Source organism: Phyllobates terribilis, unplaced genomic scaffold (assembly GCF_046119375.1).
Source record: "Phyllobates terribilis strain yellow unplaced genomic scaffold, ASM4611937v1 Scaffold_3__8_contigs__length_932513732, whole genome shotgun sequence".
NCBI lineage: Eukaryota > Metazoa > Chordata > Amphibia > Anura > Dendrobatidae > Phyllobates > Phyllobates terribilis.
In genome coordinates, this window is record NW_027362763.1 from 96703567 (window position 1) to 96720920 (window position 17354).

General features: G+C 41.9%; 1 protein-coding gene across 3 annotated transcripts in view; it reads left to right on the forward strand.

Annotated features, from left to right (window-relative positions):
• The window catches only part of KLHL29 (kelch like family member 29), a 1034900-nt gene that overhangs the window by 939286 nt on the left and 78260 nt on the right, over window positions 1-17354 (forward strand). For all 3 annotated transcript variants that reach the window (XM_073674052.1, XM_073674053.1, XM_073674055.1), the window contains one exon: window positions 1442-1622. In XM_073674052.1, the coding sequence (XP_073530153.1) occupies window positions 1442-1622 (181 nt within the window). The remainder of the gene's footprint in view (window positions 1-1441; window positions 1623-17354) is intronic.

The window sequence follows — 17354 nt, forward strand, 5'->3', positions numbered from 1 at the left end:
GTGTAATGTGGTGTCCTCTTCTGTAGCCGGCACAGAAGCAGATGATTTCAGCGTGCAAGAGACTGGCAGCCCAGGACGTCACTGCCATGCGCCCCCAGTGACTTGCACTCCGATGTCAGCTGCTGGCCTCTGATTGGCTGGTATCGTGTATTGCAGTGCAGGAACCCGGCAGGTCTCTGTGCCACAATACATTTTAGCTGAATATGCGTCCTCACATGCACATCCAGCTGAAATAGCTGCTGGGTTCGCGGGCCCACCTCTTGCCCGGGCCCAATCATTATTCCCCTGACCTTGTGCTACCAATAATAAATGTTCATTTTTGCCAAAGCTCTCTCCTGGTCCCACACATGCAATTGTGATCTGAATGGGTAAAGGGGACTACACCGTTGCCAAACATATCTGACAGCAGATTAGGTCCTCAGAGAAAAAAGATCAGGCATGTTAAAATCCAGCTGCCTAGTTACCCTCTTGTTTACATCTGCCATCGGGAGAGTTGGGAAGCCCCCATGCAAATTAGACAAATTGGACTACCCTGCCAAAATTGTCAGGTTAGGCCACAATGAACTAATGTATATGTCCAACCTAACAGAGCCAAACCATAGATACAACTCAACAACACCAAGTTTTACCCCAGTCATTTTGAGTTATCACTCATTTAGAAAGCTCAATGTACAGCTAGGCATACATAGATCTTTTCTGGTAGCTTAATCCAAAGGTTGGTCAAGATTTGGTCCATTTATGGTACGAACAAGCGCCCATATGTCCCTTCCAGAATTGCTATTTGTAACACACAAAATGTTGAAGAACTCAAACTGGTCCTTCTCATTGCTCGTAATTACCTATGGGGGCAAAGCTTACCCTGCTGCCTTGATGTCTTGAGCTTAAAGCCAGCCAAAAATATAGCTTCATGAAGTTTACATTCTCTCTGTGTGTTCATGGATGCTTTGAGTGCAATTGCTCCTAGATTGTAATCTAATTAAGCCGAAAATGCTCATTAAGTCACTTTATTTGCTTTGATATGTCGATAGAAAAACATATTCCCTACTTTTACTGCAGATCAGACGGTGATAGAATAGCTCCATCTAGTGGACATATGATTGAGAAAAATGTTAACCCCTGGTTTTTTCATTATTATTTGATCTTTGATTTAACCAACTTTTTCTTGTAAGCCATGAGCCGTCATCCAGTCCCTGTACTCTCTATTAGCTGCTAGTACATGAGAAGGGCTTAGATCCTTCCTTATTGTATGAAACTACAGAAGGATGAAGTCATGACACATAAACTTTCTTACATGTCAGCAAATCTCTGTATGTCAACCAAGCACTTCTGAATTCCAGTATAGAAGGTTACAGCTCCCCAATTTCATCATAGAGTTTTGAGCATTATATAAAATATGTAAATTGCATGTTCCTACTCAATAACCTCTCTCGAAACCCTCTAGGTGGCATGGAATCCGGGGTCACACTTGCAGACGTGTGGTGCTATATGTCCTTACTTGATAACTGGAATCTGGTCTCCAGGATGATCGTTCCAAGGTGTCGACACAACAGCCTTGTATATGATGGCAAAATCTATACAATAGGTGGCCTCGGTGTAGCTGGCAATGTTGACCATGTTGAAAGGTAAGAGGTGTTTTATACATATTTCTTTGAAATTTTCATGAATGTTAAGTAATTTATAGAAAGTTACTGATTTGCTGCAGAGCCCTTATGATATGTTCCTTTCAATGGTTGATAACTGGTGGCAGATTGAAAATACGTTCCTCACTATTCTGCAACTTCATCTCTCCATACCGCTGGAGCCAAACCTAGACTTTGAGCCTTGAGGAGTTCTTGGTCTACAGCCTAGTTAGACACCAGAGCAGAGCCTGCTTTAAGTTTTAGCCATGGGTGGCTTTGTGAGGCTTTTTCCTTTTAGATTTGGCCATATAATGTAGCTTTCTTTAAAAAATAATTGGTTAATTGGCATCCAACGCAAAGTTCTATTCTTCACAAGATTCAACGCAATGTCCAATACAAAGATCTTTTCTTGATAACATTTTTGTATAACAGAGATGATCTTGAGTAAACCCTAGTATAAGAACTCGTTATCAAAAATTGGCACCTTCTATGACCTGGTTTCACTCTTCATCCAATGCTGAGGGCCACAGCATCCAATTAGTAGACTTTGAAACCTCTGGGCCAACAACCTAGTTAGACAGCAGAGCTGGGTTTCTTCAAGTTTTGGCCAGAGATGGCTCTTCTTTGACCATTATGATGCATTTTCCATCTAGATTCAGCTTACTATTAACCATAATATGTAGTTCTCTTTTAAAATAATTGTTAAATTGGCATCCAAGTCCAACGCAAATATCTTTCCTTGACTGGATTATTCTTGTGTAGTAGTGATGATCTTGAGTGAGCCCTTTTATGAAAAGTGGTTTTCGATAATAGGAAAGAAATATGACCTGGTTTCACTATTCGGCCAAGAATGACAGCCATAGGCTCCATTTAGACGTTAGGCCCTGGAGGGATTCTTGGCCAACAGCCTAGTTAGACACCAGAGCAAAGCTGGGTTTCTTCAAGTTTTGGGCAGTAGTGGCTTTTCTTTGACTCTTGTTGGGTTTTCTCCTTCTAGATTTGGCTTATTATAAGCCATAGGATGTAATTTTCTTTAAAAATTAATTCATCAATTGTCCTCAAAGTCCAACGTGTAGATCTTTTCTTGATGAGATTCTTGTGTAACAGAGAAGATCTTGAGTGAGCCCCAGTATTAGAAGTGGTTATCAAAAATAGGCACAACTATGACCCGCTGTCAGTATTCTGCCAATATTGACGGCCACAGCCTCTGATTAGACTATGAGCCCTGGGAGATTCTTGGGCAACAGTCTAGAAAGACACCTGAGCAGACCTGGATTTATTCAAGTTTTGGTCAGGGTTGGCCTTTCTTTGACCTTTGTGGAGCTTTCTCCTTCTAATTTTGGCTTATAATTGGCCAAAGGACATAGTTTTTTAAAAAAAAAAAAAAATAGTTGGTAAATTGTGATCCAAGAGCAACGCAAAGTCTTTTCTTGATTAGATTCTTGTGTAGCAGTGATGATCTAGAGTGAGCCGTAATGTGAGAAGTGGTTATCAAAAACAGGCAAGGACTATGACATAGTGGCAATATTCAGCTATCACTGAAGGCCACGGCTTCCAATTAGTTCAATCAATATCCATAATTTCACAAGCTCCACCATTTTTCAAGCTCCACTCTCTGGGACATTCATATTTGCTAAACTTAGAAAGTTTTTCTTCTTCTCAAAAATTAACCATATTCAGCAAATGTTTAATTCATGCTGGTTCAGATTGACTTCTTTGTGACAGATTTAGTGTATCCATAAATATCTCACTCCACCATGGTATATTATTTGTGGAGATCCAGCAAATGTAGCTGTTCCATCTGTGCAGTAATGAACATTTTAATTAGCTAATATCAAAACTTTGGGTTACTGTGTGAATTTGCTCGTATGATCTCCCGCTGGGTCCTCAAGGCCCCAGTAAGAGGCTGCAAAGGAGTTAAAGTCTGTCCAATTAGGGCGTTTTTTACATAATATCCCACCGAGCCCCGGTTTCTATATCTTTGCATTACTCAACAGGGACCCTGTAAACCTTTCTGATGGGATTTGCAAGGCTTGAAGTTATAATTAATCTGCAGTTATCTGTGCGCTGATTTATGAGCAGAGACAGCGCAGGAAAAAAACAGACTAATATTATATGTCCCATCTGGTTTATTCTTTGAGATCAAATATTTTTACAGAGAAAAAAAAAGAGGGGGTTAATTGGATTTTCTAATCTGACTTTTTGATGTGCCTATGGCCATAAAATTGACATTCTGAACAAAATTATGCCACAAGGCAATTACTGAGGGAAATTCACACACAGAGCCTTGTGCATTCAACCTGCTGGTTAAGTGATGGTGAAGAGGACGCTCAAACTTATCATTTCTGGTGTAGAGGAAAAAATATTAAAGAGATATTTTAAAACCAGCAAATGTGTTAAATAATTATACTGACCTGGTAATTCCTCCTCCAAGCTGCCGATCCAGGAGGTCTAGAGTTGGACTGGCCCACCAGAGAACCAGAGAATCCTCCGGTGGGCCCTGGCTTCTCCTTCAGGAGAGTTCATAGTGCAAACCTTGCAGCTGCTATGGGGCTCTTGAGTGGGGGAGAAAGGCGGGCCCTCAGAATCAAATCCTCTGGTGGGCCCAATGTTCTTCAGTCTGACACTGAGGAGGTCCCTGATGGTTCATCACTTGACCATGAACACTTGACCGCAGTTGACATTGTTGACCTTAGTGGAGATGCCTGCAAGTACTAGACGTGGCCACATGATTGGCTGCATTAGTCATGCACACAGGGTCAGCCTGTTCACACTGCAGGTCAAGTGAAAGACCATCAGGGACCTCCAAAGTCTTAGCCCTGGAGTGGCATCAAATTATCATGAGTATAAGCATTTTTTTTTGTTTAGTTCTTGGTATGAATATTGAGATACAGGGCTTAAAGGCACTTTACTTTTGCCCATGGTCACATTGGACCATGTGAGGACCACATGGACTACCATACCATTGGTGGTCAGCTGATTATGTCTTCTTCTCAGCCCTTCTATCTAGACCAGTACAAGAAAGACATCTTGTATTTGTCAAACAATTACAGTTTGAGAATTGTACTATTAGGAGTCAATCTTCTGGTGGCCAGGAGAAGAGCTCGATCCATGTTAGATAAGTTCCACCTTGTAATGATAGCTACATTACTTGGATCAGTCATGGGACATCAACGTTATCTTCTCTTGAACTGGTCTTCCCCTGGACTCGAACACCCAACATGTAGCATTGGGGGCAGGAGCAAAAGCTATGAGCCACGGGCTGCACTATCTAGCTTGGGAGCCTTTTCTCTACTTGAATCTGCACTAGATAAATAAAAAGAAAAATGGTGTTACGAAATATTTCACAAATATATCAACTTTATTAAATAGAAAATATAACGGATTTTGTTGAAAAACAAGAGTAGGTCAATAGAGAGCTAACAACATATCTTCCAAGGCTATAAACAGTATATTAATAGTATGCCCACATATCTATTTCAGTACATTCCCTAATGGTTAACATATATATTAGATAGGAGAGTATAGGAGGCATACTTACATAGTAATAGTGTGTAGCCCTGTGCCCCAATGTGTGTTTCACCCAGCTTCATCAGGGGGCATGTTCACGACACAGACTAGAAGCAACTTTTTTTTATGGTTGTTTTTTTTTAAAGTACAGAAAATTCAACAATGTTTTTTTACATGCATATTTTTCAGGCTCCCCATAGAAGGTTATATTTTTTTTTAAAAAAATGCACCAAAACCGCAGCATCTTTGTACACACAGTGGATGCAGTTTTCATGAAATCACATCCACTTTACTTCAACGATTAGGCCGTGTTCATGGTAAATGCTGTGGGGGTTTTTTTGTGCTGTTTTTTTTTTTTGCAGAAATTTTACTGTCTACGAAAATCAGACGAGATTCATGAAAGCTGCTCCCACGGTGGGTCTAAAGATTGTGCTGAACGTGCAGTTTTGCTGCTTTTTTTTCTCTGCAGGCTTCAATGTGGAACCTGAAAAAAACACAACTTTTTTTTTTTAAATGAAAACATTTTTATTGAGCAAACTTTACAACTTAGAAAATGGTTGAAAAAGATAATCATGTCATAAAATCACAAGAAATTGAGTACAGTTTTGTATCAATCATTGTTCATGACAGGAATACAATGGCCAATCTTTCCGCCTCCACATCTCCCCTCCCTCCCAATCTTCCTTCTCACCTATCTGAAATCACATTTTAATATTATATTGATTACAATATCTAGACAATGATTTAAACATGAGACACAAACAATAAGGTGTTAAATATCTAAAATAGTAGGTCACTATCAAAGGAGAAGTAAGTTAAATATGACATCTCTTGCCAGCATCACCGACACCACTCCTGGGCATTTAATCCAATCCCTCCACCGGTTACCAAATTTTGCGATGGCCCCCTTTTGATGTAGATCCTTTTTCCATTAGAATGGGGGTATTTAAGCAGCTCACAACCTCTTCCATTGATGGAGAAGTTCTTGCCAAGCAGTGTTTAGTTATGGTCTTCCTGGTTTGATACGGTATTTTGGCTATAGCCAGTTCTAGTGGGGATGAATTCCCAATGTCTCCCACGTAACCCAACATACACACTTTGGGCCTTAGAGATATTTGAATTTTGAAGACCTCAAAAATCAATCTACCCACCTCCTTCCGCAACCCAACCAAGTGTGAGCAGGACCAGAACATATGGACCAAGTCTGCACCATCTTCCCTACAAAGTGGGCAACAATCATCTGTCCTAAGATCCTTTCTTTATAGCACTTTTGGAGTTCTATATTCTCTGTGTACAAGAAATATTTGGGATCTTCTTTGAGTCGTATTCATCAATACTTTCCCCCGTGACTCTAAGATATCATCCAACTCATCTGAAGTAATTTTCAGTAACTGTCAACCACCGAGTAGGAGTCTTTTCTCCCCGAAATTGCCCTTCTACCCAGTTAATTCTTCTCTTTTCCATTAGGCGTATGACATCTCTTTTCCTTTAGGTCTATGAGTCATCATTAGAACTACAATCCTACATCACTGAAAAGTTCCTGGTAGGGGGTTAGAAGTGAAGCAACTGGGTCAGGAGTTGAAGAGAAGATGGATCTAGGGTACCAGGGACTTGAAAGAGATGTAGGATTGTAGTTCTAATGATGACTCGTGCTGGGAAAATGGACTTCCTGTTTCTACATAGAGCTTAGAAGGATTTAGCTAGTCTGTTTTCAATCACATGATCTCCTAGACTGAAAGAAAAGAGAAGAATAAGCTGAGTAGAAGGGCAAAATGAGCAATTGTAAGTACACAGTGCTATATAATATGATGACTGCAATATATTAAGAGGATAAAAACTTTGATGGGAGGAGGAGTGCTTCATTAAGGGGCAAAACGCATAAAAAAAATAAAGTAAAAAAGCAATAACCAGTGAAAATTGTTATTGCATAGTTTGGTGCGGACACCTGCAGAAAAAGTGCAGAAATAATTAAAAAATACAGTATTTACACGGCCTTATGGACACCAAAATGGCAGATGTCGTATAGTGAAGCTTACATAAAAATTAGAAAGTTATGGCTGCTACAACTATGAATAAATGAATGAACAAAAAAATAAATGTATAGGTCCCATCCATCCAGGATGCAGCTGGACAGTCCTGGATTTGGGTCCACATCATGCTGTCCCGGGCAGTCTGCTGAATGTCCCTCACTGCAACCCTGCACCTCTTGACATCTCCTCCTGCCGGGGTAGAAAGAATTGGTAAATGGGTGTGGCTAGGGGGCGCTGTCCAAATTGCCGCGGCACGCGTAGTGCGCCACATAGTTTACGCTGTAAAAGTTGGGTGCTCTGATTTAGGCATTTCACTCTGGATCAACCCTTGAAAATGTTAGGCCCTCTAGGACAGGAGAGACACCAGTTGCTCAAAGACAGAAACCCAACATCTATTAATTCAGAATTCCCTAACCCTTTGAAAATGGGTTTTCCATACCAGACGACCCATTTATTTGCAGTTTTGAGTATCTATGATCTACAATACGAGCAGAACATGGTTAAGAAATTAGACTAATAGACAACGCATCTGCTCTGTTACTTCTAGAAGACTCGTCGAACGGTAGGATGAAAATAATTCAGACACTTTCCGAATGTTTTTGGCTTTCTGGGGAGCAGCTCCTGTAATAAATACAGGGAAAACATGTTAGCTGACAATTACAGTCTCAAGTTATGTTTTTAAGATCAGCGTGACTTTTTCACTGAAACAATTGCCAATTCCATCCCGACAGCTGTGTCCCATCATGGGTGAAATCTCATTTTAGATGGTAAATCGAGCAGCCTCTGGTTGTCCCATTGACTTTGCTCATCTCCTGTGTAAGGTCCAAGTGACACCTACTGGCGAGCCGCGTACTTCATCTCCTGCCTGGCTCCCTCCGACACCAGCTTGGCTGACGTTCCTCTCGGTTCCCTGGCCCTGTTCGATTGTGAATATTGAAATGAGCCAAACCCTAAGCAAACAGGCAGTAATAAAAGGCTTGGCCGTTCATCCGTGTAGGAGAAAAACACAATCTGCGGCATTTATTTTTCTTTCAAACTTGCACTTTGTAATAAGATGTAGGGTCAAGAGTCTGTATGACATCCAACACCTCAAGAGCCCGCGCGTCCTCTGTCAGCCATCTTGTTCTTGGCGTCTTTTTCCCTGGATGTGCTGCTGAATATTCCACCTTTCCCAGATTTATTCAGTTTTGGAGGAGAAAATCATTCTTTTACGAAATAAAGGAAATATTCCGAACATTCTGTACTGGTAAGAAAGGTTTGACGTCCAATTATTTCACAGTTTGGAGTCAACATATTTTCAGGCCGAAAATGAAACTTTCTTTAATTAGAACTACAATAAGTATTTACTTTCAAATTATTATTTTTTGCCTTTAATTTTTGCATTTATTTGTAGTTTTATATATATGCTTATATATGTATTATGTTTTTTTTTTGTTTATTGTTTCTCATGTAATTTTGGAATAATTTCTTTATTATTCTAATTACATTTTGTTTATTGGCTTTTATATATTTTTTTTAAGGTGAACCTTAAAAAAAAAACACACAGTAGTATACATGTTCACTTTGAGTTTTTGGAAAAATTCACATCTAAAAAAAAATATGGATTTTGGAGTGGCTTTATAAGGGTATGTGCACAAGTGGGTTCCAGGTAAAGAAGCGCTGAGAAAACGCCCCCCAAAAATGAACACATGCCCTGCAGTGTCAAAACGACTTGTTGTGCTGATGTTCGTCTTTTTTCACTTCTTTTAACCGGTTTCGATAGCCATGAAGTGGCTAAAAGAAGTGACTTGGATGTTCTTCAGTCGCCACTATCTTATATATGACATTTAGAAAAAAAAACGACGGCAAAGCAGCTGTAAAAACTGCGCAATAAACATCAAGAAAACGCTGAAGCGTTCTCTTGCTTCAAAAACGATGCGGGTACGCTGGCGTGTAAAAGACGTTGTATGCACACACCTTAAGAACATGGGTGTTCTTTGTTTATATGTGTTTTTTGATGTTTTCTTAATTAATAACGCCTCTAAAGCACCCGGCAGCTGGGCAGAGCTAAACAATTACTTTGATAGGGTGCCGTAGTGGCGCTGTACCTTGCTTTAAATCATCTGTGGGCGTATGTGTAAAATAATCCTCAAATGCTTCATGTCGTGATGCAGCCATCGATGATTTAAAGGTACAGCGTTATTAAAGCGCTACATCCCCTAAACAGATACTAAGGAACCGGCCCGAGTTGAATATGCCCCTCTGTCGTCCCCCCGGCTCAGCCCGCCCATACAAAAAACAACAAGCATAAAGCATAGTATCCACATCTATAAAACTTGCATTTTGAGAGAGAACTCATTTGCTTTAAGAAAACTCTTGTGCTTATCCTAAAAGATAGAGCCCCGCTACCTCCTGATAATTGGTAAATTATTAATCGAATAAAAACAATTAGCATCTCCGTCAATATTGAAGACTTCGGCGTGGAGTCTGGTGAGAGACCGAAGGAGAGAGCTCGGCTTCATTAATCAGTCTCCGAGATGAAAACTTGTTACAAAAAGTAATATGAGCTGTGAAGTGAGCGCCGGAGAAGCCAGGAACAGAAATCCTATTGAATTCTCATTATTTTTCCCACCGTACCAATCGATTTGTAACAATTAAAATATAAAATGTAGTTTCTACAATACGGTGAAAAAAAAAATAAATCATCTCTCTGGAGATCGGATTTACTCAAGAATCTATTTTTATCGAAGGATTTCTGTTACTGTAGATATTAAAGAACATGTGGGCCAGAAAACCAATTAAAGGGGATGTCTCACAATACATATTGGTGATATACTAGAATGCTGCAAAGTCTGACGGGCGAGAGTCCGACCAATGGGAAAGCTTCTGGGGGCACCACGGCACTTCAACTCCTGTGGTTTTTCTCATCTTTTCCAGGTACATAATGATCCCTCGTGGCTCCATTCCTAGCACTGGATGGGTCCCCTGCCGGGCTCTGTCCTTTTTTCCCATTCATTACTAACATGTGACCACTTGACCAGTCACTAGCTTCAGAGAAGACATGATGGACACCAGTGATTGGCTGCAGCGGTCATAAGTACACAGCAGCTCTGCACTTCCTTTACAGACATGTGACTTCTGCAGCCAATCACTGGAATATTGGACACTGCTGTGGTCAGTGATTGGCTGCTGCAGTAACATGCCTGGCCAGAAAAGGTATGACCGCTGGGAGCTTAAGAGCATACTATTACATATTGTATGCTCCAAAGCTCCCCCTAGTGGTGACTACAAGCAGACAGAATTTTATTATTTAATTGTATACCTATGCAGGAGATATGGAACTCTGTATCAGAAAAATGGAACGCCAACCCCTTTATAGATAGATTGAGAATAAATGACCAGTCACAGATGTTTACAAAGGTAGACATTCCCTTTAAGGCTGTTATACAGTTTTGAAGCAATTTACCAATACTAGTGATGAATTGCAGAGAATTGTTAAAGTCCGGATATCACGTGGCTTTTTAATAATGCAGCATCATGGCGGCTGCGCCTGTATCTGCCGGAAAACAGCTGTTATCTCTCCGCGGTGACCAGAAAGCGTCATGTAAATCATCCGAGTGGTTAAAATTACTTGGCCAATGTAATCCTCGAGAAGAGCAGTTTATGCCTGTCCTAAATCAGTAATTATATTTAACGAGGGATCATATCAGCGCTTATGAGAATTCCATCCCCAACATTCCTGCTCTGCTTTGTGGATTTTCAATTTCGGAGAAACAATCAAGACATTATTCACGAAACAGAGAGCTAATGCCACGGACATCAGAGTCGTTAGTGAGCGCTGATGTGTGGATGTGCTCCGCGCCATGAGGCCCCACCGTGCACAGGAGGACGGAGTCACAGCCACGCGGCTGATGGGGTTTACAGCCCGGTCTCTGCACTCCTATCTTCCCATGGACATTGCAGGGATTCTGGAAAAATGCAGCTGGAAAATGACTTCTGTCTCTGTGCACAAATGAAATCCCAAAACTGCTAAGTGTTTCTCATTGCACCACAAAGTCTTTACATTACAATTCCCTTAATCTGTCATCAAATAAGTCTGATTATACGGCAATTATCAGATATTATCAGTCCTTGTACTGATCTTGAATTGCTTCCTGTATTATACTCCGGAGCTGCACTCACTATTCTGCTGGTGGTGCCACTGTGTACATACATTACATTACTTATCCTGTACTGATCCTGAGTTACATCCTGTATTATACTCCAGAGCTGCACTCACTATTCTGCTGGTGGAATCACTGTGTACATACATTACATTACTGATCCTGAGTTACTTCCTGTATTATACTCCAGAGCTGCACTCACTATTCTGCTGGTGCAGTCACTGTGTACATACATTACATTACTGATCCTGTACTGATCCCGAGTTACCTCCTGTATTATACTCCAGAGCTTCACTCACTATTCTGCTGGTGTAGTCACTGTATACATACATTACATTATTTATCCTGTACTGATCCTTAGTTACATCCTGTATTATACTCCAGAGCTGCACTCACTATTCTGTTGGTGCAGTCACTGTGTACATACATTACATTACTTATCCTGTACTGATCCTGAGTTATATCCTGTATTATACTCCAGAGCTGCACTCACTATTTTGCTGGTGGAGTCACTGTGTACATACATTACATTACTTATCCTGTACTGATCCTGAGTTATATCCTGTATTATACTCCAGAGCGGCACTCACTGTTCTGCTGATGCAGTCACTGTGTACATACATTACTGTACTTATCCCTAGATTAATAGTTTATCTGTAACATTGTGTTGATTCCCTTACGACATGCCGGCTGACGCCACAGCACATACATCACTCATTGCCTTATTTCCTAGTAACCCCGGTATGATCTCACCATGTGCCACCCACTGAGAAGACTTTGAGGACAGACCATGACTGGGCAGTAAGAAGTCGGAGAATATTACATAGCAGTGATGTGGCATCTTTTGAGCTCTCGCAGTAATGCCCGTCCACAGCTGAAGGAAATTTTCACTCTACAGATCGATTTGTGAGTCACTTTTTATCTTGTAGTCTGCCACCTGTGCACAGTATTAATGCACAGATCAATATGGTGGGCAGCGAAGGATGCTGTCAGAAATTTTCACACAAAACAACAGACTTTTGTGACTCTTGGAAAAAAAAAGGCAGGCTGCTTAGTTTTCTCCCTAGTATCTGACAATTTCATGAAAATTGGAGCCTAAGAGATAAATCTATTGATCGTCTGAGCACAGGTGGGCTGCGAGCTTTTAAGAATTGTTACCGGTATATATTTTCTTTTTGGTCTCGATAACAATGAAGGTGCTCGTTAAGATCACAATAGCTCCTAATCTTACTCGTTCCTCAATTGGAAAAATGTTTGCTGCAACCTAATACCTATAAAACATTTACAAAATCATCGGAAGACCAGCCAAGCATGCCATGGAGTATTTTGACTGGCCATGCTATCTGTTGGCAGAGAAGAAAGCTATCTCCCACACTGTTGGGGTTCCTCAGTGCACCACAAGATCGACGTGAACTTGCAGATTGCTGGATGTCCATGTGGGCTCTTGGCATCTGTCCAGCTTTGCTTGGTGTTACCTGTGGGTTCCCATGGTCATCAGGAGCTTTTACTTTGCAGATTTAGATGAATTCAGTGTAGACTGTATGAATCCAAAAGCAGTAAACTCCCCCTAATGCTTTCCGCACTTGGGTGAGCTTATCACTTACAAGCCATTCTGAATTGGCTATAGAGTGTCACATGAGCCAGGAGGTAAAACAGCTGAACCATCTTTACTTCCAAAGTTAACTCTCGATCCTGAAGGTGAACTCCTCTGACAGCTCCTCGCAGACCCCAAGTCACCACCTCCAACATCCGGTCCACCACTCCAAGTCAGCAACCTCTCAGTCACACTCCATCTGCTCGTAAAGGAATAAGTACCCACTCCGGTCCTCAGGTCTTGGCCTAACCCTTTGCCCAGACCAACAGTATCCCAGTGCAGCACAGAACGGGTTAAACCACACACTCCAAAAACTGGCACCAAGTCTTTAAGAGGCACAAGGCACGGTCAATTTAAACATTTTGGCAGCAGCTTATTTCCAGTCTCTTCATCTCTCGTTACATAGGCCGTTACATAGGCCGTCTCTTCCTGAGGCTGAACTCTAGACCCTGCTTGTTGTGCACTGCCTTAACCTAATCTACTGCACAATGGCACACTTTTCTCTTTCACTTCAGACCCTAATGGCACAAATTTCATTTACTGTACAAGTATTCTTGAGTCTCACACGCCTCACCTGGCCTTTGAGCTTGTCAGCTTATGTCAGGCAGTAGTCATTCCTTTCCCACTGGAGACTATACCTTCATGTCTCCACAGGGGTCAGTTTCTCCCAGCTTTTTCTTGCGGCTCCATCTCTCTGCCATCGAGACATGAGAGCAGGTTTCTACTCTTCCCCAGCTCTTGTATGTGGTGGCTTTCTACTTGGGTGGTCTCTTCCTGTACTCCTTAGAGGTGGACATGGCTTCCAGTGCCAAAGACAGTCACGGAGGAAATGTTTGCTCTGTAACCTTGGGCCCACAAACCACATTCTGTTGTGATTTCTTATCATTTAAAAGTTGTGAGCTATCATGTAACGTAGCTCCTAAGAGGTCCACATGTCATCTGCAACTGACCCTGAGTGGTGGGAAAGCAGCCCCTAAATAGGCCAACACGCTCTCGACCCAATTCAGACATCAACACACTTAATTCTTAACAACTCGACTACCGCAGTGTTGGCATCACTCAGCATTTTCCACAGACGTGCACTGTATTGTGGCAATACCCTCCATCCTCCAAGTCCGCACAAGGCTCTTCCAGGGCCTAACTATGACTATACACTTTCCTTTCTGTGTCTGTCCTCCAGAAGCTTCTCATTTGTTCACCCACTCTTCCTGATCATCTTGGAGGCTCCCGGAAAAAGGAAGACCTCCATGACTACAGGCAAAGCTGAAGCCTTTAGAATGGGTGTAGGGGTGGGACCTGTAGAAGAAGGCATGGTCACCCAAATTTTTATTCTCACCACAATTTTAATCCTCCCCCTAAAAGTTGTCAGGAATGAATAGAAAGCATGGAGAGGAATCTCTAATGGTTCAATTCTGAAGTACAGTACAGACCAAAAGTTTGGACACACCTTCTCATTTAAAGATTTTTCTGTATTTTCATGGCTTTGAAAATTGTACATTCACACTGAAGGCATCAAAACTATGAATAAAACACATGCGGAATTCTATACTTAACAAAAAGTGTGAAACAACTGAAAATATGTCTTATATTCTAGGTTCTTCAAAGTAGCCACCTTTTGCTTTGATGACTGCTTTGCACACTCTTGGCATTCTCTTGATGAGCTTCAAGAGGTAGTCACCGGAAATGGTTTTCACTTCACAGGTGTGCCCTGTCAGGTTTAATAAGTGGGATTTTTTGCCTTATAAATGGGGTTGGGACCATCAGTTGTGTTGTGCAGAAGTCTGGTGGATACACAGCTGATAGTCCTACTGAATAGACTGTTAGAATTTGTATTATGGCACGAAAAAAGCAGCTAAGTAAAGAAAAATGAGTGGCCATCATTACTTTAAGAAATGAAGGTCAGTCAGTCCAAAAAATTGGGCAAACTTTGAATGTGTCCCCAAGTGCAGTTGCAAAAACCATCAAGCGCTATAAAGAAACTGGCTCACATGAGGACCGCCCCAGGAAAGGAAGACCAAGAGTCACCTCTGCTTCTGAGGATAAGTTTATCCGAGTCACCAGCCTCAGAAATCGCAGGTTAACAGCAGCTCAGATTAGAGACCAGGTCAATGCCACACAGAGTTCTAGCAGCAGACACATCTCTACAAAAACTGTTAAGAGGAGACTTTGTGCAGCAGGCCTTCATGGTAAAATAGCTGCTAGGAAACCACTGCTAAGGACAGGCAACAAGCAGAAGAGACTTGTTTGGGCTAAAGAACACAAGGAATGGACATTAGACCAGTGGAAATCTGTGCTTTGGTCTGAGGAGTCCAAATTTGAGATCTTTGGTTCCAACCATCGTGTCTTTGTGCGACGCAGAAAAGGTGAACGGATGGACTCTACATGCCTGGTTCCCACCGTGAAGCATGGAGGAGGAGGTGTGATTGTGTGGGGGTGCTTTGCTGGTGACACTGTTGGGGATTTATTCAAAATTGAAGGCATACTGAACCAGCATCTTGCAGCGGCATGCTATTCCATCCAGTTTGCGTTTAGTTGGACCATCATTTATTTTTCAACAGGACAATGACCCCAAACACACCTCCAGGCTGTGTAAGGGCTATTTGACCAAGAAGGAGAGTGATGGGGTGCTATGCCAGATGACCTGACCTCCACAGTCACCAGACCTGAACCCAATCGAGATGGTTTGGGGTGAGCTGGGCCGCAGAGTGAAGGCAAAAGGGCCAACAAGTGTTAAGCATCTCTGGGAACTCCTTCAAGATTGTTGGAAGACCATTTCCGGTGACTACCTCTTGAAGCTCATCAAGAGAATGCCAAGAGTGTGCAAAGCAGTCATCAAAGCAAAAGGTGGCTACTTTGAAGAACCTAGAATATAAGACTTATTTTCAGTTGTTTCACACTTTTTTATTAAGTATATAATTCCACATGTGTTAATTCATAGTTTTGATGCCTTCAGTGTGAATGTACAATTTTCAAAGTCATGAAAATGCAGAAAAATCTTTAAATGAGGTGTGTCCAAACTTTGGTCTGTACTGTACATGGATTAAAGTGAAGGCGCTGTAGTTTCTGGAAACCTCTCATTTAGAACAGCAACAAAACTCTATAAATTATTTCTTGAGGTTTTAGTTTCCTTCAGAGGAAAATAAATCTTGGCAAATGTGTAGAAACATCCAGAAAAGAAGTTTCCGTCCAGGTCGGGTCCCTGCTCTGTTAAATATTGCAGGTGTCTGTGCGCAGAGGGATAGAGTTTAGCCATAAATTGTGAAAATTGCTGGAACTCCATTCACTGACTGATCGCTGATGACTGAAGCTCCATTCATGGTCAGGCTGGATGTGCTGGGAATTGTGATCATTTCGTTGGCAATATTGTAAATGATCTGCAGATTGCTCAGAATGGATGTGTGAGCAGAGAGTCTTTATTTCCGGCCCCTTCTCTGCCGGTGCCGCAGATTAATTTAATTCTCTGCTCATACAGAAATTTCATATCTGTAGATTTGTGTTTATTTCAGATTTATAGAAATCTTTCACCGTTCTGTTACTTTCAGTGTTTTGTAATATTTTCAAACACCTTTCAAGGGCATCTGTATTTTTTATTGCGGCACAACCGGCGTGTTAGAATACCTTATAGCTATATACAGTATTTGCCGAGTGGTTAGCCGTCTCCTGTACAGACTTTGCCTTGCCGTCCAACTCATATCGGTCCTGGATATGCAAAATGGACAAGAGGCTCTTATTGAGAACAAATGGACACGTTGTGTAGAATTTGGCGCCATTTGTTGTTTTGGGGTTGGCTGATTGTAAATTCCTTCAATGGCACTGATAACGGGAAATGCAGAAGAACCCCTGCCACCATAACTACTGCTTTTGTAATTTTTACAATTCTCAAAATCTCCAGAGATATTTAAAGGGAATATTCCCCCTTGTATCACTATGATTCTGGTTAGTGGGCAGCATCCAAAGTCATGATACTAAAATTAAAAAACTGTGGAGGATCTGTGAAGACCCATTTTTTTTGGCAAAAGAGGATTGTTTAAGTCCCACCAACACTCCCGCAAAGAATGTCAACTAACCATGTAGGACTGCCTATTTTGGGGCAGAGTTAATGACTCGCCCCCTGGGCCGTGGGGCACGCGGATCCGGGCAGTAGGGAAACCATGGGGGTAGTAGTGGCGGCCCGGTCCCGCGGATCAGGGTGGTCAGACTAATAGTAGTCTGCTATGTGCTGTTGATAACGTCCGACTACGCCACCCGTGGATTTGCGGTCACTAGGAACCGCCGCTGCAGGGCAGACCGCTGGGGCTGATGGTGTATGCAGCTGAGGTGGTGTGACTCCCCACGGGAAGAGTGCAGCCCCAGGGCAGTGTAGTGGATGGTAGGAGTGATGGTGGTGAGAGTCCCAGTACCGGTAGTGCCGGAGGAGCAAAAAAGCACACAGACAACGTACTGCAGTCCAGGGTCTTTA